Source organism: Heptranchias perlo, unplaced genomic scaffold (genome assembly GCF_035084215.1).
Source record: "Heptranchias perlo isolate sHepPer1 unplaced genomic scaffold, sHepPer1.hap1 HAP1_SCAFFOLD_1204, whole genome shotgun sequence".
NCBI lineage: Eukaryota > Metazoa > Chordata > Chondrichthyes > Hexanchiformes > Hexanchidae > Heptranchias > Heptranchias perlo.
In genome coordinates this window covers 22534-47993 of record NW_027138434.1, presented here as the reverse complement: position 1 = coordinate 47993, position 25460 = coordinate 22534, and the positions used below count along the sequence as shown (strand labels likewise).

The 25460-nt window shown below is 55.5% G+C and overlaps 1 protein-coding gene across 1 annotated transcript; it reads right to left on the bottom strand.

Moving 5' to 3' along the window:
• Positions 1–1120: 1120 nt before the first annotated feature.
• tafazzin (tafazzin, phospholipid-lysophospholipid transacylase) lies at positions 1121–24288 on the bottom strand (the record flags this gene model as incomplete). The annotated part of the gene is made up of 9 exons (XM_067977020.1): positions 23438–24288; positions 19105–19233; positions 17799–17844; positions 15306–15391; positions 5261–5341; positions 4919–4960; positions 3830–3892; positions 2744–2796; positions 1121–1259 (listed from the first exon to the last, which is right to left on the bottom strand). Coding segments are annotated over exons 1-9 (748 nt in total), but the record flags the coding sequence as incomplete, so codon positions are not given.
• Positions 24289–25460: the final 1172 nt, after the last annotated feature.

Genomic DNA, 25460 nt, shown 5'->3' with positions numbered 1-25460 from the left:
TAGGGGGAAAAAGAGGGAGGGGGAGGGGGGAAAAGAGGGAGGGGGAGGGGGAAAAAGAGGGAGGGGGGAGGGGGAAAAAGAGGGAGGGGGGAGGGGGAAAAAGAGGGAGGGGGGAGGGGGAAAAAGAGGGAGGGGGGAGGGGCAAAAAGGAGGGAGGGGGAGGGGCAAAAAGAGGGAGGGGGAGGGGCAAAAAGAGGGAGGGGGAGGGGCAAAAAGAGGGAGGGGGAGGGGCAAAAAGAGGGAGGGGGAGGGGCAAAAAGAGGGAGGGGGAGGGGCAAAAAGAGGGAGGGGCAAAAAGAGGGAGGGGGAAAAAGAGGGAGGGGGAAAAAGAGGGAGGGGGAAAAAGAGGGAGGGGGAAAAAGAGGGAGGGGAGGGGAAAAAGAGGGAGGGGAGGGGAAAAAGAGGGAGGGGAGGGGAAAAAGAGGGAGGGGAGGGGAAAAAGAGGGAGGGGAGGGGAAAAAGAGGGAGGGGAGGGGAAAAAGAGGGAGGGGAGGGGAAAAAGAGGGAGGGGAGGGAAAAAGAGGGAGGGGAGGGGGAAAAAAGGGAGGGGAGGGGGAAAAAAGGGAGGGGAGGGGGAAAAAAGGGAGGGGAGGGGGAAAAAAGGGAGGGGAGGGGGAAAAAGGGAGGGGAGGGGGAAAAAAGGGAGGGGAGGGGGAAAAAGGGAGGGGAGGGGGAAAAAAGGAGGGGAGGGGGAAAAAAGGGAGGGGAGGGGGAAAAAAGGGAGGGGAGGGGAAAAAAGGGAGGGGAGGGGAGGGGGAAAAAAGGGAGGGGAGGGGGAAAAAAGGGAGGGGAGGGGGAAAAAAGGGAGGGGAGGGGGAAAAAAGGGAGGGGAGGGGAGGGGGAAAAAGAGGGAGGGGAGGGGGAAAAAGAGGGAGGGGAGGGGAGGGGGCAAGAGGGAGGGGGAAGAAGGGGGAGGGGGGAAGAAGGGGGAGGGGGAAGAAGGGGGAGGGGGAAGAAGGGGGAGGGGGAAGAAGGGGGAGGGGGAAGAAGGGGGAGGGGGAAGAAGGGGGGAGGGCGGAGATGAGGGGGGAGGGCGGAGATGAGGGAGGGAGGGGGATGCAGGACGGGAGGTGGGGGGTGAGGGAGGTGGGGGTGAGGGAGGTGGGGGTGAGGGAGGGGCCTGAGATGAAAGCCCCGCCCGCACTAACCACTCCGGTGCTGCGTTTGCCGTCGGTTCTTACCGGAGAACGGTTTTGGGTCTTGAGGTCGTCCACCAGCTGTTTGAGCATAAACGGCCTCCCGATGTAAACCGTTATTCTCTGGAGAGAAGACCAGAAATAGCGTCAGGCCCCGGGGCTTTGGGATATCCTCAGACAGACAGACAGCCCCGAACCACCCCCTCCCCCCGCCCCGCCTTCAACCTTCGATCGACCCGACGCGTCAGTGAGAGGGCAAGGTCACCACAGGTTAACCCCCCCCCCCCTCTCCCAGAGCATCACTGGTGGGGGGGGTGCTGCGATCTCCGGACCACCGCGCACTCTACGTGGAGCGCGCAGGGGCGAGGAGTCACGCGCGCCGCGGGATCGGTGGGTAACCGCGCACTCTCGTATGGTACTGAGAGTAGGAAGATCCCACGGAGCAAGAGACTGGAGGCATTTCACTCCCTCCCTCTTAATGCAGGAGGAAATCAAGGATCCTCCAACAGCACCTCCCAAACCCGCGACCTCCACCAGCTAGAAGGACAAGAGCAGCAGGTACATGGGAACAACACCACCTGCACGTTCCCCTCCGAGTCACACACCATCCCGACTTGGAAATATATCGCCGTTCCTTCATTGTCGCTGGGTCAAAATCCTGGAACTCCCTTCCTAACAGCACTGTGGGAGAACCTTCACCACACGGACTGCAGCGGTTCAAGAAGGCGGCTCACCACCACCTTCTCAAGGGGCGACCAGGGACGGGCAATAAATGCCGGCCTCGCCAGCGACGCCCACATCCCACGAATGAATTTTTGTTTTAAAAGTTAGTATTTCCATTCTGGATCTCTAACCGGTGACCTCCTGGGGTGTGTGTGTGTGTGTGTGTGCGCGCGCGTGTGTGTGTATATAAGAGAGTGAGCGACAGCAAGTGCGTGTGCAAGAGAGTGTGAGATAGTGTAAGTGCTAGATAGTGTGCGTGCACGTGCATGAGAGTGTGAGCGAGGGAGAGAGCGTGAGCGAGCGAGGGAGAGCGCGTGAGCGAGCGAGGGAGAGCGCGTGAGCGAGCGAGGGAGAGCGCGTGAGCGAGCGAGGGAGAGCGCGTGAGCGAGCGAGGGAGAGCGCGTGAGCGAGCGAGGGAGAGCGCGTGAGCGAGGGAGTGAGCGTGAGCGAGGGAGAGAGCGTGAGCGAGCGAGGGAGAGCGCGTGAGCGAGCGAGGGAGAGCGCGTGAGCGAGCGAGGGAGAGCGCGTGAGCGAGCGAGGGAGAGCGCGTGAGCGAGCGAGGGAGAGCGCGTGAGCGAGCGAGGGAGAGCGCGTGAGCGAGCGAGGAGAGCGCGTGAGCGAGGGAGTGAGCGTGAGCGAGGGAGAGAGCGTGAGCGAGCGAGGGAGAGCGCGTGAGCGAGCGAGGGAGAGCGAGTGTGTGAGCGAAAGGGGTGTGTGAGTGTGCGATAGCCCCCACTCCCCATGGTCCAATGTGCTGCAGAAGCCCCCTGTCCGTTCTCACACACTATGAAGAGCCCACTGGAGGGGGGGATGGGACGGTGGGCGTCGGATCAGACCCCGGAGACGGGGAGACAACAAACTCTGGCGGAAGGGCAGAGGCTCACCTTTCCGAGGCGGGGGTAATACGGAGCCTTGTTGGGGAGGACGTCACTCATACCTGGGGGAAGCCAACAGGAGAGAAGGGGTTAGAGATAAACGGCATGTTTACTGAGAGCAATCTCCCTTCACCCAACTGACTCTCCCCCCCCCCCGACCCCCTCCCCTAGCCCCCCCGTTACCCCCTCCACCAGACCCCCCGTTACCCCCTCCACCAGACCCCCCGTTACCCCCTCCACCAGACCCCCCGTTACCCCCTCCACCAGCCCCCCCGTTACCCCCTCCACCAGACCCCCCGTTACCCCCTCCACCAGACCCTCCGTTACCCCCTCCACCAGACCCTCCGTTACCCCCTCCACCAGACCCCCCCCGATACCCCCTCCCCCAGCCCCCCCATTAGCCCCTCCCCAGCCCCCCCGTTACCCCCTCCACCAGACCCCCCGTTACCCCCTCCCCCAGCCCCCCCGTTACCCCCTCCCCCAGCCCCCCCGTTACCCCCTCCGCCAGACCCCCCGTTACCCCCTCCGCCAGACCCCCCGTTACCCCCTCCGCCAGACCCCCCGTTACCCCCTCCGCCAGACCCCCGTTACCCCCTTCGCCAGACCCCCCGTTACCCCCTCCGCCAGACCCCCCGTTACCCCCTCCGCCAGACCCCCCGTTACCCCCTCCGCCAGACCCCCCCGATACCCCCTCTGCCAGACCCCCCGTTAGCCCCTCCGCCAGACCCCCCGTTAGCCCCTCCGCCAGACCCTCTGCCAGACCCCCTCCGTTACCCCCTCCTCCAGACCCCCTCCGCCAGCCCCCCCGATACCCCCTCCGCCAGACCCCCCCGATACCCCCTCTGCCAGACCCCCTCCTCCAGACCCCCTCTGCCAGACCCCCCCCCGTTACCCCCCTCCGCCAGACCCCCTGTTACCCCCTCCGCCAGCCCTGTGCCCCGTTCCCCCAGCCCCCCCCCCGTGCCCCGTTCCCCAGCCCCCCCCGTGCCCCGTTCCCCAGCCCCCCCCCCGTTCCCCAGCCCCCCCCGTGCCCCGTTCCCCAGCTCCCCCCCGTGTCCCCCACGGCCCCTCTCCCCCCTCCCTGATCAGACTTACCTACGTGCCAGAGCGGGAGAATTACAGGGTTCAAGGAACATTCTGAGATCAGCCTCCCGACACCTACAGGAAGAACAAGACGAGGCAATCCCACATCAGCATCTCCGGGCAGGGGCCGCGCGCAGGTACCTGCCTAACGAGGGCAGCCCGTGCCCGGGGAACGCTGCCCCCCTCTCTCACCCGCCAGCATCTCCGCGAGGGGAGGGGAGGCGCTGGGACAACTCCTGGTTAGGGGGGGGGAGGGGCGATTCCAGCTGTCGACCGCGCAGAGCGCGCCACAAAGACACCCGAGGTCGGCCTAAATCGCGCCCCCCGCTGTCCCCCCACCCAATTTAAGGCCGCGATTGCTCAGACGCTGCGTCAGCTAATCTTGGCCGGGCAGCTATGTAACAGGCCCGAGGGGCTGAATGGCCTCCTCCTGTTACTGTGTAACAGGCCCGAGGGGCTGAATGGCCTCCTCCTGTTCCTGTGTAACAGGCCCGAGGGGCTAAATGGGCCTCCTCCTGTTCTATATCACAGGCCCGAGGGGCTGAATGGGCCTCCTCCTGTTCTATATCACAGGCCCGAGGGGCTGAATGGGCCTCCTCCTGTTCCTGTGTAACAGGCCCGAGGGGCTGAATGGGCCTCCTCCTGTTCCTGTGTAACAGGCTCGAGGGGCTGAATGGGCCTCCTCCTGTCCTATATCTTATATCACAGGCCCGAGGGGCTGAATGGCCTCCTCCTGTTCTATAGAACAGGCCCGAGGGGCTGAATGGCCTCCTCCTGTTCTATAGAACAGGCCCGAGGGGCTGAATGGCCTCCTCCTGTTCTATAGAACAGGCCTGAGGGGCTGAATGGCCTCCTCCTGTCCTATATCACAGGCCCGAGGGGCTGAATGGCCTCCTCCTGTCCTATAGAACAGGCCCGAGGGGCTGAATGGCCTCCTCCTGTCCTATATCACAGGCCCGAGGGCCTGAATGGCCTCCTCCTGTCCTATATCACAGGCCCGAGGGCCTGAATGGCCTCCTCCTGTTCCTATGTAACGGGCCCGAGGGGCTCTGTACCACTGTGGACGGGCAGCTCGGAGACTCGAAAGGAGAGGACACTCACCCCACTTCAGCCTCATGAACTCCTGGGTCATGTTCACCTTGCCTGGAAGAAGGAAATAATAAAAAGGTTGCTCATAGACGCAAGACCAGGCCCACGACCAACACCACCCCCACCCCCGAAACAGGGCAGACCGCACCTACCTCACAAAACATGCACTCCACATCGGGGCAAAGAGAGGCTCTCCCCCTGTGGGTTCAGGGAGCTCCCCACCCTGTCACCCCCCCTCAATCCCCCAGCGCTTCTTGTAACGCAACTGAATCAGTGGAATTCTCCCCTCGCCCCCCCCCCCCCGGACCCCGTCTCTCTCCCCACCGCGTTCCGACTCCCATTAAACGCCGGTACCTTCCGGAAAAATGTGGACCCATTCTCCGTGGTTAAGCTTGTCCAGAAGGAAATCCATCCCTTTCTGGTACACTCCGTCACCTAGGCAACGAGAAGGGAGGGTTAGGGGAGGGTTGCAGTGAGCGAACAGACGTGGTGTGGTCCATCGTCACAAGGTGAGTGAGAGGGGCCCACTCAATCCAGCAGGACCACACACCCCAACTAACTGATGTCAATCCCTCTCCCTCACACTGTCACTCAGTAACCCCTCTCCCCAGTCCCCTGTGTTACTGACTGTATCTCTACTGATGTTAATCCCTCTCCCTCACACTGTCACTCAGTAACCCCTCTCCCCAGCGCCCTGTGTTACTGACTGTATCTCTACTGATGTTAATCCCTCTCCCTCACACTGTCACTCAGTAACCCCTCTCCCCCAGCGCCCTGTGTTACTGACTGTATCTCTACTGATGTTAATCCCTCTCCCTCACACTGTCACTCAGTAACCCCTCTCCCCCCAGCGCCCTGTGTTACTGACTGTATCTCTACTGATGTTAATCCCTCTCCCTCACACTGTCACTCAGTAACCCCTCTCCCCCAGCGCCCTGTGTTACTGACTGTATCTCTACTGATATTAATCCCTCTCCCTCACACTGTCACTCAGTAACCCCTCTCCCCCAGCGCCCTGTGTTACTGACTGTATCTCTACTGATGTTAATCCCTCTCCCTCACACTGTCTCTCAGTAACCCCTCTCCCCCAGCGCCCTGTGTTACTGACTGTATCTCTACTGATGTTAATCCCTCTCCCTCACACTGTCACTCAGTAACCCCTCTCCCCCAGCGCCTTGTGTTACTGACTGTATCTCTACTGATGTCAATCCCTCTCCCTCACACTGTCACTCAGTAACCCCTCTCCCCAGCGCCCTGTGTTACTGACTGTATCTCTACTGATGTTAATCCCTCTCCCTCACACCGTCACTCAGTAACCCCTCTCCCCCAGCGCCCTGTGTTACTGACTGTATCTCTACTGATGTTAATCCCTCTCCCTCACACTGTCACTCAGTAACCCCTCTCTCCCAGCGCCCTGTGTTACTGACTGTATCTCTACTGATGTTAATCCCTCTCCCTCACACTGTCACTCAGTAACCCCTCTCCCCCAGCGCCCTGTGTTACTGACTGTATCTCTACTGATGTTAATCCCTCTCCCTCACACTGTCACTCAGTAACCCCTCTCCCCCAGCGCCCTGTGTTACTGACTGTATCTCTACTGATGTTAATCCCTCTCCCTCACACTGTCACTCAGTAACCCTCTCCCCCAGCGCCCTGTGTTACTGACTGTATCTCCACTGATGTTAATCCCTCTCCCTCACACTGTCACTCAGTAACCCCTCTCCCCCCAGCGCCCTGTGTTACTGACTGTATCTCCACTGATGTTAATCCCTCTCCCTCACACTGTCACTCAGGAACCCCTCTCCCCCCAGCGCCCTGTGTTACTGAATGTATCTCCACTGATGTTAATCCCTCTCCCTCACACTGTCTCTCAGTAACCCCTCTCCCCCAGCGCCCTGTGTTACTGACTGTATCTCCACTGATGTTAATCCCTCTCCCTCACACTGTCACTCAGTAACCCCTCTCCCCCAGCGCCCTGTGTTACTGACTGTATCTCTACTGATGTTAATCCCTCTCCCTCACACTGTCACTCAGTAACCCCTCTCCCCCAGCGCCCTGTGTTACTGACTGTATCTCCACTGATGTTAATCCCTCTCCCTCACACTGTCTCTCAGTAACCCCTCTCCCCCAGCGCCCTGTGTTACTGACTGTATCTCTACTGATGTTAATCCCTCTCCCTCACACTGTCACTCAGTAACCCCTCTCCCCCAGCGCCCTGTGTTACTGACTGTATCTCCACTGATGTTAATCCCTCTCCCTCACACTGTCTCTCAGTAACCCCTCTCCCCCAGCGCCCTGTGTTACTGACTGTATCTCTACTGATGTTAATCCCTCTCCCTCACACTGTCACTCAGTAACCCCTCTCCCCCCAGCGCCCTGTGTTACTGACTGTATCTCTACTGATATTAATCCCTCTCCCTCACACTGTCACTCAGTAACCCCTCTCCCCCCAGCGCCCTGTGTTACTGACTGTATCTCCACTGATGTTAATCCCTCTCCCTCACACTGTCACTCAGGAACCCCTCTCCCCCCAGCGCCCTGTGTTACTGAATGTATCTCCACTGATGTTAATCCCTCTCCCTCACACTGTCACTCAGTAACCCCTCTCCCCCAGCGCCCTGTGTTACTGACTGTATCTCTACTGATGTTAATCCCTCTCCCTCACACTGTCACTCAGTAACCCCTCTCCCCCAGCGCCCTGTGTTACTGACTGTATCTCCACTGATGTTAATCCCTCTCCCTCACACTGTCACTCAGTAACCCCTCTCCCCCAGCGCCCTGTGTTACTGACTGTATCTCTACTGATGTTAATCCCTCTCCCTCACACTGTCACTCAGTAACCCCTCTCCCCCAGCGCCCTGTGTTACTGACTGTATCTCCACTGATGTTAATCCCTCTCCCTCACACTGTCTCTCAGTAACCCCTCTCCCCCAGCGCCCTGTGTTACTGACTGTATCTCTACTGATGTTAATCCCTCTCCCTCACACTGTCACTCAGTAACCCCTCTCCCCCCAGCGCCCTGTGTTACTGACTGTATCTCTACTGATATTAATCCCTCTCCCTCACACTGTCACTCAGTAACCCCTCTCCCCCCAGCGCCCTGTGTTACTGACTGTATCTCCACTGATGTTAATCCCTCTCCCTCACACTGTCACTCAGTAACCCCTCTCCCCCCAGCGCCCTGTGTTACTGACTGTATCTCCACTGATGTTAATCCCTCTCCCTCACACTGTCTCTCAGTAACCCCTCTCCCCCAGCGCCCTGTGTTACTGACTGTATCTCTACTGATGTTAATCCCTCTCCCTCACACTGTCTCTCAGTAACCCCTCTCCCCCAGCGCCCTGTGTTACTGACTGTATCTCTACTGATGTTAATCCCTCTCCCTCACACTGTCACTCAGTAACCCCTCTCCCCCAGCGCCCTGTGTTACTGACTGTATCTCTACTGATGTTAATCCCTCTCCCTCACACTGTCTCTCAGTAACCCCTCTCCCCCAGCGCCCTGTGTTACTGACTGTATCTCTACTGATGTTAATCCCTCTCCCTCACACTGTCTCTCAGTAACCCCTCTCCCCCAGCGCCCTGTGTTACTGACTGTATCTCTACTGATGTTAATCCCTCTCCCTCACACTGTCACTCAGTAACCCCTCTCCCCCCAGCGCCCTGTGTTACTGACTGTATCTCTACTGATATTAATCCCTCTCCCTCACACTGTCACTCAGTAACCCCTCTCCCCCCAGCGCCCTGTGTTACTGACTGTATCTCTACTGATGTTAATCCCTCTCCCTCACACTGTCACTCAGTAACCCCTCTCTCCCCCAGCGCCCTGTGTTACTGACTGTATCTCGACTGATGTTAATCCCTCTCCCTCACACCGTCACTCAGTAACCCCTCTCCCCCCAGCGCCCTGTGTTACTGACTGTATCTCGACTGATGTTAATCCCTCTCCCTCACACTGTCACTCAGTAACCCCTCTCCCCCAGCGCCCTGTGTTACTGACTGTATCTCTACTGATGTTAATCCCTCTCCCTCACACTGTCACTCAGTAACCCCTCTCCCCCAGCGCCCTGTGTTACTGACTGTATCTCTACTGATATTAATCCCTCTCCCTCACACTGTCACTCAGTAACCCCTCTCCCCCCAGCGCCCTGTGTTACTGACTGTATCTCCACTGATGTTAATCCCTCTCCCTCACACTGTCACTCAGGAACCCCTCTCCCCCCAGCGCCCTGTGTTACTGAATGTATCTCCACTGATGTTAATCCCTCTCCCTCACACTGTCTCTCAGTAACCCCTCTCCCCCAGCGCCCTGTGTTACTGACTGTATCTCCACTGATGTTAATCCCTCTCCCTCACACTGTCACTCAGTAACCCCTCTCCCCCAGCGCCCTGTGTTACTGACTGTATCTCGACTGATGTTAATCCCTCTCCCTCACACTGTCACTCAGTAACCCCTCTCCCCCAGCGCCCTGTGTTACTGACTGTATCTCTACTGATATTAATCCCTCTCCCTCACACTGTCACTCAGTAACCCCTCTCCCCCCAGCGCCCTGTGTTACTGACTGTATCTCCACTGATGTTAATCCCTCTCCCTCACACTGTCACTCAGGAACCCCTCTCCCCCCAGCGCCCTGTGTTACTGAATGTATCTCCACTGATGTTAATCCCTCTCCCTCACACTGTCTCTCAGTAACCCCTCTCCCCCAGCGCCCTGTGTTACTGACTGTATCTCCACTGATGTTAATCCCTCTCCCTCACACTGTCACTCAGTAACCCCTCTCCCCCAGCGCCCTGTGTTACTGACTGTATCTCTACTGATGTTAATCCCTCTCCCTCACACTGTCACTCAGTAACCCCTCTCCCCCAGCGCCCTGTGTTACTGACTGTATCTCCACTGATGTTAATCCCTCTCCCTCACACTGTCACTCAGTAACCCCTCTCCCCCAGCGCCCTGTGTTACTGACTGTATCTCTACTGATGTTAATCCCTCTCCCTCACACTGTCACTCAGTAACCCCTCTCCCCCAGCGCCCTGTGTTACTGACTGTATCTCCACTGATGTTAATCCCTCTCCCTCACACTGTCTCTCAGTAACCCCTCTCCCCCAGCGCCCTGTGTTACTGACTGTATCTCTACTGATGTTAATCCCTCTCCCTCACACTGTCACTCAGTAACCCCTCTCCCCCCAGCGCCCTGTGTTACTGACTGTATCTCTACTGATATTAATCCCTCTCCCTCACACTGTCACTCAGTAACCCCTCTCCCCCCAGCGCCCTGTGTTACTGACTGTATCTCTACTGATGTTAATCCCTCTCCCTCACACTGTCACTCAGTAACCCCTCTCCCCCAGCGCCCTGTGTTACTGACTGTATCTCTACTGATGTTAATCCCTCTCCCTCACACTGTCACTCAGTAACCCCTCTCCCCCAGCGCCCTGTGTTACTGACTGTATCTCCACTGATGTTAATCCCTCTCCCTCACACTGTCTCTCAGTAACCCCTCTCCCCCAGCGCCCTGTGTTACTGACTGTATCTCTACTGATGTTAATCCCTCTCCCTCACACTGTCACTCAGTAACCCCTCTCCCCCAGCGCCCTGTGTTACTGACTGTATCTCCACTGATGTTAATCCCTCTCCCTCACACTGTCTCTCAGTAACCCCTCTCCCCCAGCGCCCTGTGTTACTGACTGTATCTCTACTGATGTTAATCCCTCTCCCTCACACTGTCACTCAGTAACCCCTCTCCCCCCAGCGCCCTGTGTTACTGACTGTATCTCTACTGATATTAATCCCTCTCCCTCACACTGTCACTCAGTAACCCCTCTCCCCCCAGCGCCCTGTGTTACTGACTGTATCTCCACTGATGTTAATCCCTCTCCCTCACACTGTCACTCAGGAACCCCTCTCCCCCCAGCGCCCTGTGTTACTGAATGTATCTCCACTGATGTTAATCCCTCTCCCTCACACTGTCACTCAGTAACCCCTCTCCCCCAGCGCCCTGTGTTACTGACTGTATCTCTACTGATGTTAATCCCTCTCCCTCACACTGTCACTCAGTAACCCCTCTCCCCCAGCGCCCTGTGTTACTGACTGTATCTCCACTGATGTTAATCCCTCTCCCTCACACTGTCACTCAGTAACCCCTCTCCCCCAGCGCCCTGTGTTACTGACTGTATCTCTACTGATGTTAATCCCTCTCCCTCACACTGTCACTCAGTAACCCCTCTCCCCCAGCGCCCTGTGTTACTGACTGTATCTCCACTGATGTTAATCCCTCTCCCTCACACTGTCTCTCAGTAACCCCTCTCCCCCAGCGCCCTGTGTTACTGACTGTATCTCTACTGATGTTAATCCCTCTCCCTCACACTGTCACTCAGTAACCCCTCTCCCCCCAGCGCCCTGTGTTACTGACTGTATCTCTACTGATATTAATCCCTCTCCCTCACACTGTCACTCAGTAACCCCTCTCCCCCCAGCGCCCTGTGTTACTGACTGTATCTCCACTGATGTTAATCCCTCTCCCTCACACTGTCACTCAGTAACCCCTCTCCCCCCAGCGCCCTGTGTTACTGACTGTATCTCCACTGATGTTAATCCCTCTCCCTCACACTGTCTCTCAGTAACCCCTCTCCCCCAGCGCCCTGTGTTACTGACTGTATCTCTACTGATGTTAATCCCTCTCCCTCACACTGTCTCTCAGTAACCCCTCTCCCCCAGCGCCCTGTGTTACTGACTGTATCTCTACTGATGTTAATCCCTCTCCCTCACACTGTCACTCAGTAACCCCTCTCCCCCAGCGCCCTGTGTTACTGACTGTATCTCTACTGATGTCAATCCCTCTCCCTCACACTGTCACTCAGTAACCCCTCTCCCCCAGCGCCCTGTGTTACTGACTGTATCTCTACTGATGTTAATCCCTCTCCCTCACACTGTCACTCAGTAACCCCTCTCCCCCAGCGCCCTGTGTTACTGACTGTATCTCTACTGATGTTAATCCCTCTCCCTCACACTGTCTCTCAGTAACCCCTCTCCCCCAGCGCCCTGTGTTACTGACTGTATCTCTACTGATGTTAATCCCTCTCCCTCACACTGTCTCTCAGTAACCCCTCTCCCCCAGCGCCCTGTGTTACTGACTGTATCTCTACTGATGTTAATCCCTCTCCCTCACACTGTCACTCAGTAACCCCTCTCCCCCAGCGCCCTGTGTTACTGACTGTATCTCTACTGATGTTAATCCCTCTCCCTCACACTGTCACTCAGTAACCCCTCTCCCCCCAGCGCCCTGTGTTACTGACTGTATCTCTACTGATATTAATCCCTCTCCCTCACACTGTCACTCAGTAACCCCTCTCCCCCCAGCGCCCTGTGTTACTGACTGTATCTCTACTGATGTTAATCCCTCTCCCTCACACTGTCACTCAGTAACCCCTCTCTCCCCCAGCGCCCTGTGTTACTGACTGTATCTCGACTGATGTTAATCCCTCTCCCTCACACCGTCACTCAGTAACCCCTCTCCCCCCAGCGCCCTGTGTTACTGACTGTATCTCGACTGATGTTAATCCCTCTCCCTCACACTGTCACTCAGTAACCCCTCTCCCCCAGCGCCCTGTGTTACTGACTGTATCTCTACTGATGTTAATCCCTCTCCCTCACACTGTCACTCAGTAACCCCTCTCCCCCAGCGCCCTGTGTTACTGACTGTATCTCTACTGATGTTAATCCCTCTCCCTCACACTGTCTCTCAGTAACCCCTCTCCCCCAGCGCCCTGTGTTACTGACTGTATCTCTACTGATGTTAATCCCTCTCCCTCACACTGTCACTCAGTAACCCCTCTCCCCCAGCGCCCTGTGTTACTGACTGTATCTCCACTGATGTTAATCCCTCTCCCTCACACTGTCTCTCAGTAACCCCTCTCCCCCAGCGCCCTGTGTTACTGACTGTATCTCTACTGATGTTAATCCCTCTCCCTCACACTGTCACTCAGTAACCCCTCTCCCCCCAGCACCCTGTGTTACTGACTGTATCTCTACTGATATTAATCCCTCTCCCTCACACTGTCACTCAGTAACCCCTCTCCCCCCAGCGCCCTGTGTTACTGACTGTATCTCCACTGATGTTAATCCCTCTCCCTCACACTGTCACTCAGGAACCCCTCTCCCCCCAGCGCCCTGTGTTACTGAATGTATCTCCACTGATGTTAATCCCTCTCCCTCACACTGTCTCTCAGTAACCCCTCTCCCCCAGCGCCCTGTGTTACTGACTGTATCTCCACTGATGTTAATCCCTCTCCCTCACACTGTCACTCAGTAACCCCTCTCCCCCAGCGCCCTGTGTTACTGACTGTATCTCTACTGATGTTAATCCCTCTCCCTCACACTGTCACTCAGTAACCCCTCTCCCCCAGCGCCCTGTGTTACTGACTGTATCTCCACTGATGTTAATCCCTCTCCCTCACACTGTCACTCAGTAACCCCTCTCCCCCAGCGCCCTGTGTTACTGACTGTATCTCTACTGATGTTAATCCCTCTCCCTCACACTGTCACTCAGTAACCCCTCTCCCCCAGCGCCCTGTGTTACTGACTGTATCTCCACTGATGTTAATCCCTCTCCCTCACACTGTCTCTCAGTAACCCCTCTCCCCCAGCGCCCTGTGTTACTGACTGTATCTCTACTGATGTTAATCCCTCTCCCTCACACTGTCACTCAGTAACCCCTCTCCCCCCAGCGCCCTGTGTTACTGACTGTATCTCTACTGATATTAATCCCTCTCCCTCACACTGTCACTCAGTAACCCCTCTCCCCCCAGCGCCCTGTGTTACTGACTGTATCTCCACTGATGTTAATCCCTCTCCCTCACACTGTCACTCAGTAACCCCTCTCCCCCCAGCGCCCTGTGTTACTGACTGTATCTCCACTGATGTTAATCCCTCTCCCTCACACTGTCTCTCAGTAACCCCTCTCCCCCAGCGCCCTGTGTTACTGACTGTATCTCTACTGATGTTAATCCCTCTCCCTCACACTGTCTCTCAGTAACCCCTCTCCCCCAGCGCCCTGTGTTACTGACTGTATCTCTACTGATGTTAATCCCTCTCCCTCACACTGTCACTCAGTAACCCCTCTCCCCCAGCACCCTGTGTTACTGACTGTATCTCTACTGATGTCAATCCCTCTCCCTCACACTGTCACTCAGTAACCCCTCTCCCCCAGCGCCCTGTGTTACTGACTGTATCTCTACTGATGTTAATCCCTCTCCCTCACACTGTCACTCAGTAACCCCTCTCCCCCAGCGCCCTGTGTTACTGACTGTATCTCTACTGATGTTAATCCCTCTCCCTCACACTGTCTCTCAGTAACCCCTCTCCCCCAGCGCCCTGTGTTACTGACTGTATCTCTACTGATGTTAATCCCTCTCCCTCACACTGTCTCTCAGTAACCCCTCTCCCCCAGCGCCCTGTGTTACTGACTGTATCTCTACTGATGTTAATCCCTCTCCCTCACACTGTCACTCAGTAACCCCTCTCCCCCAGCGCCCTGTGTTACTGACTGTATCTCTACTGATGTTAATCCCTCTCCCTCACACTGTCACTCAGTAACCCCTCTCCCCCCAGCGCCCTGTGTTACTGACTGTATCTCTACTGATATTGATCCCTCTCCCTCACACTGTCACTCAGTAACCCCTCTCCCCCCAGCGCCCTGTGTTACTGACTGTATCTCTACTGATGTTAATCCCTCTCCCTCACACTGTCACTCAGTAACCCCTCTCTCCCCCAGCGCCCTGTGTTACTGACTGTATCTCGACTGATGTTAATCCCTCTCCCTCACACCGTCACTCAGTAACCCCTCTCCCCCCAGCGCCCTGTGTTACTGACTGTATCTCGACTGATGTTAATCCCTCTCCCTCACACTGTCACTCAGTAACCCCTCTCCCCCAGCGCCCTGTGTTACTGACTGTATCTCTACTGATGTTAATCCCTCTCCCTCACACTGTCACTCAGTAACCCCTCTCCCCCAGCGCCCTGTGTTACTGACTGTATCTCTACTGATGTTAATCCCTCTCCCTCACACTGTCTCTCAGTAACCCCTCTCCCCCAGCGCACTGTGTTACTGACTGTATCTCTACTGATGTTAATCCCTCTCCCTCACACTGTCACTCAGTAACCCCTCTCCCCCCAGCGCCCTGTGTTACTGACTGTATCTCTGCTGATGTTAATCCCTCTCCCTCACACTGTCACTCAGTAACCCCTCTCCCCCCAGCGCCCTGTGTTACTGACTGTATCTCTACTGATGTTAATCCCTCTCCCTCACACTGTCACTCAGTAACCCCTCTCCCCCAGCGCCCTGTGTTACTGACTGTATCTCTACTGATGTTAATCCCTCTCCCTCACACCCCAGCTTACTTACCGCGACACACAGGAACACATTTGCCCAAACTGAAGAACATGGAATGCAGTTCTTTGGTGAAACAAATGTCGGAGGCAGCAGGAGTCCTGCAAACGGGAAAGAGCCCGAATTAATCGACCTCCTGTGGCACTGCTCCGAGATGATTGGCTGTTTCATAGCGCCAGGAGCGTTACACCACATAACGCACAACGTACTGTTCTCAGGCGGAGCGGAGACTACCGTTGTCTGGCTCTTTGATGTAATTACGAACAGCCACGTATCCCATACCCTGGGGTCAGTTAGAGGGCAATTGCTCTGAGGCACATCCTGCGGACAATTTGAATGGAACCACTCTGGGGTCCATTCACCAAATTGGGAATCACAAGACAGCTGGCAGTCGATTAAAAAATTTGCTATACTGGCGGAGTTGGGGGGGCTTCTTTCGGGATTGGGGCAGAGGCAGTGTTGAGGGAGCTTTACTCTGTATCTAACCCTGTACCTGCCCTGGGAGTGTTTGACAGGACAGTGTAGAGGGAGCTTTACTCTGTATCTAACCCTGTACCTGCCCTGGGAGTGTTTGACAGGACAGTGTAGAGGGAGCTTTACTCTGTATCTAACCCTGTACCTGCCCTGGGAGTGTTTGATGGGACAGCGTAGAGGGAGCTTTACTCTGTATCTAACCCTGTACCTGCCCTGGGAGTGTTTGATGGGACAGTGTAGAGGGAGCTTTACTCTGTATCTAACCCTGTACCTGACCCTGGGAGTGTTTGATGGGACAGTGTAGAGGGAGCTTTACTTTGTATCTAACCCTGTACCTGACCCTGGGAGTGTTTGATGGGACAGTGTAGAGGGAGCTTTACTCTGTATCTAACCCTGTACCTGCCCTGGGAGTGTTTGATGGGACAGTGTAGAGGGAGCTTTACTCTGTATCTAACCCTGTACCTGCCCTGGGAGTGTTTGATGGGACAGTGTAGAGGGAGCTTTACTCTGTATCTAACCCTGTACCTGCCCTGGGAGTGTTTGACCGGACAGTGTAGGGGGAGCTTTACTCTGTATCTGACCCTGTACCTGCCCTGGGAGTATTTGATGGGACAGTGTAGAGGGAGCTTTACTCTGTATCTGACCCTGTACCTGCCCTGGGAGTGTTTGATGGGACAGTGTAGAGGGAGCTTTACTCTATCTAACCCTGTACCTGCCCCTGGGAGTGTTTGACGGGACAGTGTAGAGGGAGCTTTACTCTGTATCTAACCCTGTACCTGCCCTGCGAGTGTTTGATGGGACATTGTAGAGGGAGCTTTACTCTGTATCTAACCCTGTACCTGCCCTGGGAGTGTTTGATGGGACAGTGTAGAGGGAGCTTTACTCTGTATCTAACCCTGTACCTGCCCTGGGAGTGTTTGATGGGACGGTGTAGATGGAGCTTTACTCTGTATCTAACCCTGTACCTGCCCTGGGAGTGTTTGATGGGGACAGTGTAGAGGGAGCTTTACTCTGTATCTCACCCGTGCTGTACCTGCCCTGGGAGTGTTTGATGGGACAGTGTAGAGGGAGCTTTACTCTGTATCTAACCCTGTACCTGCCCTGGGAGTGTTTGATGGGACAGTGTAGAGGGAGCTTTACTCTGTACCTAACCCTGTACCTGCCCTGGGAGTGTTTGACGGGACAGTGTAGAGGGAGCTTTACTCTGTATCTCACCCTGCACCTGCCCTGGGAGTGTTTGATGGGACAGTGTAGAGGGAGCTTTACTCTGTATCTAACCCTGTACCTGCCCTGGGAGTGTTTGACGGGACAGTGTAGAGGGAGCTTTACTCTGTATCTAACCCTGTACCTGCCCTGGGAGTGTTTGATGGGATGGTGTAGAGGGAGCTTTACTCTGTATCTAACCCTGTACCTGCCCTGGGAGTGTTTGATGGGACGGTGTAGAGGGAGCTTTACTCTGTATCTCACCCTGTACCTGCCCTGGGAGTGTTTGATGGGACAGTGTAGAGGGAGCTTTACTCTGTATCTAACCCTGTACCTGCCCTGGGAGTGTTTGACGGGACAGTGTAGAGGGAGCTTTACTCTGTATCTAACCCTGTACCTGCCCTGGGAGTGTTTGACGGGACAGTGTAGAGGGAGCTTTACTCTGTATCTAACCCTGTACCTGCCCTGGGAGTGTTTGACGGGACAGTGTAGAGAGAGCTTTACTCTGTATCTAACCCTGTACCTGCCCTGGGAGTGTTTGATGGGACAGTGTAGAGGGAGCTTTACTCTGTATCTAACCCTGTACCTGCCCTGGGAGTGTTTGATGGGACAGTGTAGAGGGAGCTTTACTCTGTATCTAACCCTGTACCTGCCCTGGGAGTGTTTGATGGGACAGTGTAGAGGGAGCTTTACTCTGTATCTAACCCTGTACCTGCCCTGGGAGTGTTTGACGGGACAGTGTAGAGGGAGCTTTACTCTGTATCTAACCCTGTGCTTTACCTGTGATGATAAACACTGAACAGTGAGGAGACGGGTGTCTCAGACACTCACCATCGCATCGCCTTGATGCTCCGCAGGTGTTTCAGCTCTAGGATTCCTGGAGAAAGATAGAAACAGTCAGCAGGTTTTCAGGAACAAAGACAATCTGCTGACGGACGCTTTCTCCTGCACAGCACGTCCTACCCACAGTTCATCCGTCAGGCTCTGTCGGTGCCGCCCAGTGTGGGACTGAGCCCCGGACACACAGCAGGAAGGGCCCAGGTTCCATCCCGGGCCTGCCCTGAGTTCGCTGCTCCCACCCGGTGTGTGGTCGGGGGGGGAGAGGGGGCTCAGTCCCACACTGGGAGGGACACTCGCACACTGAGCCGTTGCACAAAACGCTGACAAACGTCCTCGCTTCCAACCGCGGCTCCACCGGGCAAGCATCCCTGGCAATCGGCAACCGCCAATCGGACCAGGTCAGAATCCAATCATCGGCCCCCACCCCTCCAGGTGACTGGATCTCCACCTGTGTCTTTCCCTGTCTGTCCCTCTTCCCCCCCCCCACTCCCTGTCTATCCGTCCGTCCCTCTCCCCCTCCCCCCCCCGTCCGTCCCTCTCCCCCTCCCCCCCGTCGGTTCCTCTCCCCCTCCGTCCCTCTCCCCCTCCGTCCGTCCCTCTCCCCCTCCGTCCCTCTGCCCCTCCGTCCCTCTGCCCCCCGTCCGTCCCTCTCCCCCTCCGTCCCTCTCCCCCTCCGTCCCTCTCCCCCTCCGTCCCTCTCCCCCTCCGTCCCTCTCCCCCCTCCCCCTCCGTCCCTCTGCCCCCCGTCCGTCCCCCTCTCCCCCTCCCGTCCCCCTCTCCCCCTCCTCCGTCCGTCCCCTCTCCCCCTCCTCCGTCCGTCCCCTCTCCCCCTCCTCCGTCCGTCCCCTCTCCCCCTCCTCCGTCCGTCCCCTCTCCCCCTCCCCCCCCCCCCCCCCCCGTCCCTCTCCCCCCGTCCGTCCCTCTCTCCCCCTCCCGTCCCCCTCTCCCCCTCCTCCGTCCGTCCCCTCTCCCCCTCCTCCGTCCGTCCCCTCTCCCCCTCCTCCGTCCGTCCCCTCTCCCCCTCCCCCCCCCCCCCGTCCCTCTCCCCCTCCCCCCCCCCCCCGTCCCTCTCCCCCTCCCCCCCCCCCCCGTCCGTCCCTCTCCCCCTCCCTCTCCTCCCCGTCAGTCCCCCTCTCCCCCTCCTCCCTGTCCGTCCCCCTCTCTCCCTCCCCCGTCCACCCCCCTCTCTCCCTCCCACCCGTCCGCCCCTCTCCCCCTCCCCCCGTCCGTCCCTCTCCCCCTCCATACCAGGCACAGCTGGGGGCAGGAGAGGGAGAAACCGCGGGAAGTCTCTCACCCCAGATGTGCGGGTCGTCCATGCAGGACTGGTGGTTGGCGATGGTGATGAGGGGCATGCTCCGGGGACGCTTTTCAATCAGGTCGTACAGAACCTCCTTGTTGTGGACCATCAGTCTGTTCATGTATTCTGAAAGAGAGGGAGAGGAGAGAATGAAGGAACTCCCATTTCTCCGGCCCCTTTCACCACCTCAGGACGTCCCAAAGCGTCTCACAACCAACAAAGCACTTTTGAAGTGCAGTCACTGTTGTAATGTAGGAAACGCGGCAGCCAATTTGCGCACAGCAAGATCCCACAAACAGCAGAATCTCCAGAATGTTACCAGGGCTCCAAGGGTTAGATTATGAGGAGAGGTTACATAAACTAGGTTTGTATTTCCCTGAACTATATAAAGTTAAGAATCTTACAACACCAGGTTATAGTCCAACAATTTTATTTGAAAATCACAAAATCAAATTTCAAATAAAATTGTTGGACGGTAACCTGGTGTTGTAAGATTCTTTACATTTGTCAACCCCAGTCCATCACCGGCATCTCCACATCATATATAAAGGTAAGGGGTGATTCGATTGAGGTTTTCAGGATTTTGAAAGGAATTGATACTGTAGATGGAGAGAAACTTTCTCCGCTGGTCAGGGAGTCTAGGACAAGGGGGGACCATAACCTTTAAATCAGAACCGGGGCCGTTCAGGAGAGGTTAGAAAATACTTCTTCACGCAGGCTGCTTTGTCTTGGATGGTGTCGAGTTTCTTGAGTGTTGTTGGAGCTGCACTCATCCAGGCAAGTGGAGAGTATTCCATCACACTCCTGACTTGTGCCTTGTAGATGGTGGAAAGGCTTTGGGGAGTCAGGAGGTGAGTCACTCGCTGCAGAATACCCAGCCTCTGACCTGCTCTTGTAGCCACAGTATTTATGTGTCTGGTCCAGTTAAGTTTCTGGTCAAAGGTGACCCCCCAGGATATTGATGGTGGGGGATTCGGCGACGGTAATGCCGTTGAATGTCAAGGGGAGGTGGTTAGACTCTCTCTTGTTGGATGGTCATTGCCTGGCACTTGTCTGGTGCAAATGTTACTTGCCACTTATGAGCCCAAGCCTGGATGTTGTCCAGGTCTTGCTGCATGCGGGCTCGGACTGCTTCATTATCTGAGGGGTTGCGAATGGAACTGAACACTGTGCAATCATTGCTTGATTGGCACCCCATCCACCACCCTAAACATTCACTCCCTTCACCACCGGCGCACAGTGGCTGCAGTGTGGACCATCCACAGGATGCACTGCAGCAGCTTGCCAAGGCTTTTCGACAGCACCTCCCAAACCCGCGACCTCTACCACCTAGAAGGACAAGAGCAGCAGGTACATGGGAACAACACCACCTGCACGTTCCCCTCCAAGTCACACACCATCCCGACTTGGAAATATATCCTTCATCGTCGCTGGGTCAAAATCCTGGAACTCCCTTCCTAACAGCACTGTGGGAGAACCTTCACCACACGGACTGCAGCGGTTCAAGAAGGCGGCTCACCACCACCTTCTCAAGGGGCAACGAGGGATGGGCAATAAATGCCGGCCTTGCCAGCGACGCCCACATCCCATGAACAAATAATTTTTAAAAAATCATCAGCAAACATCCCCATTTCTCACCTTATGATGGAGGGAAGGTCATTGATGAAGCAGCTGAAGATGGTTGGGCCTAGGACACTGCCCTGAGGAACTCCTGCAGCAATGTCCTGGGGCTGAGATGATTGGCCTCCAACAACCACTACCATCTTCCTTTGTGCTCGGTATGACTCCAGCCACTGGAGAGTTTTCCCCCTGATTCCCACTGACTTCAATTTTACTAGGGCTCCTTGGTGCCACACTCGGTCAAATGCTGCCTTGATGTCAAGGGCAGTCACTCTCACCTCACCTCTGGAATTCAGCTCTTTTGTCCATGTTTGGACCAAGGCTGTAATGAGGTCTGGAGCCGAGTGGTCCTGGCGGAACCCAAACTGAGCATCGGTGAGCAGGTTATTGGTGAGTAAGTGCCGCTTGATAGCACTGTCGACGACACCTTCCATCACTTTGCTGATGATTGAGAGTAGACTGATGGGGCGGTAATTGGCCGGATTGGATTTGTCCTGCTTTTTGTGGACAGGACATACCTGGGCAATTTTCCACATTGTCGGGTAGATGCCAGTGTTGTAGCTGTACTGGAACAGCTTGGCTAGAGGCGCAGCTAGTTCTGGAGCACAAGTCTTCAGCACTACAGCCGGGATGTTGTCGGGGCCCATAGCCTTTGCTGTATCCAGTGCACTCAGCCGTTTCTTGATATCACGTGGAGTGAATCGAAATGGCTGAAGACTGGCTTCTGTGATGGTGGGGATATCGGGAGGAGGCTGAGATGGATCATCCACTCGGCACTTCTGGCTGAAGATGGTTGCAAACGCTTCAGCCTTGTCTTTTGCACTGACGTGCTGAACTCCGCCATCATTGAGGATGGGGATGTTTGCAGAGCCTCCTCCTCCCGTTAGTTGTTTAATTGTCCACCACCATTCACGACTGGATGTGGCAGGACTGCAGAGCTTTGATCTGATCTGTTGGTTGTGGAATCGCTTAGCCCTGTCTATAGCATGTTGCTTCCGCTGTTTACCATGCATGTAGTCCTGTGTTGTAGCTTCACCAGGTTGGCACCTCATTTTTAGGTACGCCTGGTGCTGCTCCTGGCATGCTCTTCTACACTCCTCATTGAACCAGGGTTGATCCCCTGGCTTGTTGGTAATGGTAGAGTGAGGAATATGCCGGGCCATGAGGTTACAGATTGTGCTGGAATACAATTCTGCTGCTGCTGATGGCCCACAGCGCCTCATGGATGCCCAGTTTTGAGCTGCTAGATCTGTTCTGAATCTATCCCATTTAGCACAGTGGTAGTGCCACACAACACGTTGGATGGTGTCTTCAGTGTGAAGACGGGACTTCGTCTCCACAAGGACTGTGCGGTGGTCACTCCTACCAATACTGTCATGGACAGATGCATTCGCGACACGTAGCTTGGTGAGGACGAGGCTTCTCCTCACCTCTCACTCCCACCATCAGTGACAGACCCGGACCCCCCAGTACTGTACCCCAGTGTTATACAGTGACAGACCTGGACCCACCAGTACTGTACCCCAGTGTTATACAGTGACAGACCTGGACCCACCAGTACTGTACCCCAGTGTTATACAGTGACAGACCTGGACCCACCAGTACTGTACCCCAGTGTTATACAGTGACAGACCTGGACCCACCAGTACTGTACCCCAGTGTTATACAGTGACAGACCCACCAGTACTGTACCCCAGTGTTATACAGTGAGAGACCTGGACCCCCCAGTACTGTACCCCAGTGTTATACAGTGACAGACCTGGACCCACCAGTACTGTACCCCAGTGTTATACAGTGACAGACCTGGACCCACCAGTACTGTACCCCAGTGTTATACAGTGACAGACCTGGACCCACCAATACTGTACCCCAGTGTTATACAGTGACAGACCTGGACCCACCAGTACTGTACCCCAGTGTTATACAGTGACAGACCTGGACCCACCAGTACTGTACCCCAGTGTTATACAGTGAGACCCGGACCCACCAGTACTGTACCCCAGTGTTATACAGTGACAGACCTGGACCCCCCAGTACTGTACCCCAGTGTTATACAGTGAGAGACCTGGACCCCCCAGTACTGTACCCCAGTGTTATACAGTGACAGACCTGGACCCACCAGTACTGTACCCCAGTGTTATACAGTGACAGACCCGGACCCACCAGTACTGTACCCCAGTGTTATACAGTGACAGACCTGGACCCACCTGTATTGTATGGCCACAGTACAAGTGGGAATAGGAGTCCTTTGAACCTGAGCAAACGTGCATGAGTCTGAAGGTTAAAGTATACATTTCAACGCAGTGTCAGTCGCCCTCTCCCTCTCCCCACTTTTGTCCGACTCTCCGTCTCCCTCACTTATCTCCCTCTTTCCCATCCGCCCCTTTCTGTTTCGCTCTCCCCCACCCCTCTGTTTTTTCTCCCTCATCTCCTCTCTCTATCGCCCACCCCTCAGTTTCTCTCTCTTTCCCCATCTCGTGTCTCAGTTTGTGATCCCCTCTCTCCGTGTCTCTCTCAGTTTCTGTCTGTTTCTCTCCCTCCACCGCCCTGACCTCTCAGTTCGCCTTCCACTCTCTCCGACCATCTTTCCCCCACACTCCCACCCCCACCGAGCTCCCCAACCCCCCTGCTCGAGCCACTAGGTCCGAAATGACCCACTAAATTCACCGACCGTTACCACATCCCCCCAAACTTTCCGCCCCGTACTCACTGGTCCAGACGCGGCTGTAGATCCCGACCAGTACGGTGATCACGGCACTGCCGACCGTCCAGGTCAGCCTCTGGCGGTTTGGGAACGGCCACTTCACGTTCAAGGGCATCCTGGCACGGCGAAGGGGCGCGCCCCCACCCCACCAGGGGTACTCTGGCAAATCCACCCCCCACCTTTTCTTGTTTTTGTTGCTGGCGGTAGGAGGGGGCGGTTGTTGGGAGGGTTGAGGAAGAAAGAAAAAGTCAAAACTTGGCCCCGCAGCTGTAGTCAAGCAGAACGAGAGTAAAGGGGTTAAAGGTCACGCCGAGCCAGGGGTGAACCGCGTGGGCCCCACGAGCGACTTAAAGCCGTCAGCCCACTTTAAGACCAACTTAAATCAGAAACAAACCACAAAAGGTGCTTCCTCCCACCACCGCCGCCATTACTTTGCGTCGAAAACCAGGATATCCTCCTGCCCGGTTATCAAAATGGTTTTTATTCGCTTGACGCTCGGCCTCTCCCTGGATTTAAAAAAAAATAAAAATCAAAGTTTGCAAGAAAGGGAAAAAAAAAATGAGTGAATAAAAAAACTCAGATGAGGGAGGGAAACCTATTTTTTTTGCAAAAAGACACAGAAATCCCCTTTAAATTGGAAAATGGTTCCAAAAGACAATTATGTCAAGTTTGACCCCCACCTCCACCTCCAAAAAAAACTGCAGCTAAGCAGCAGAAATAAGGTGCAAAAACCCGTGCTGGGGAAGGAGTTGGGATCAGGCTTAAAAGGTGGGGCAGGTACCAGCACCACAGCCCGAGGCTTCAGCCCTCGCCCCCAATCTGTAGGCCTCGATCACCAAGGCGACGTCTTTTCGGTCATGTCGCTAATGCGCCTGCGCGGAACCCTCCCCTCGCACTGCCCGCTGGGAAATGTAGTTCTCCCCACCCACACGCGCAAACAAACGAACAGATTTGTTCCAATTTATAAAATAAAGGTCGTAAAACTCACCCTTTGTGCATCTGCATTCTTTTGTGAGCAAGAAGATTAATTTTCTCATGAGGTGTGGTTTAAATGAATGACGTTTTTGGGCATGCGCGGTGGAGGAGGGTGCTGAAGAGCCTTCTGGGAGATGTAGTCTCTCTCCCTCTCTCTCTCTCTCTGTGTCTCTGCACCCTGAGCCTGGGAGAGGGGACAGGGGATTGCAAGAAGGCACAGAATGCAAACCCCAGCAGCACTGCGCATACTGCAGCCGCACGCGCCCCCCCCTCCCCCCCTCCTCGAGCCTGCTCCGCCATTCAATCAGATCATGGCCGATCCCCGCCCTCAGCTCCGCTTTGACGCCCGATCCCCGTAAGAAATAGGAGCAGGAAGGGGAGTTTAGGGGGTCTGCAAAAAGGGATAGGGATAGGTTAAGTGAGTGGGCAAAAAAATGTGACGTGGGGAAATGTGAACTTGTCCACTTTGGCAGGAGGAATAGAAAAGCAGTGTATTATTTGAATGGAGAGAGAATGCAGAACTCTGAGGTACAGAGGGATCTGGGTGTCCTAGTACATGAATCACAAAAAGTTAGTCTGCAGGTACAGCAAGTGATTAGGAAGGCAAATGGAACGTCGTCATTTATTGCAAGAGCAATGGAATATAAAAGTCGAGATGTTTTGCTACAGTTGCACAGGGCGTTGGTGAGACCACATCTAGAATACTGTGTGCAGTTTTGGTCTCTTTATTTAAGAAAGGACATAATTGCTTTAGAGGCGGTTCAGAGAAGGTTCACTCGACTGATTCCTGGGTTATCTCATGAGGAAAGGTTGGACAAGTTGGGCCTGTATACACAGGAGTTTAGAAGAATGAGAGGTGATCTTATTGAAACATGTAAGATCCTGAGAGGACTTAAAGGGGCAGATGCTGAGAGGATGTTTCCCCTTGTGGGAGAGACTAGAACGGGGGGACACAGTTTAAAATAAGGGGTCTCCCATTTAAGACGGAGATGAGGAGAATTTTTTTCTCTCAGAGGGTCGTGAGTCTGTGGAACTCCCTTCCTCAGAGAGCGGA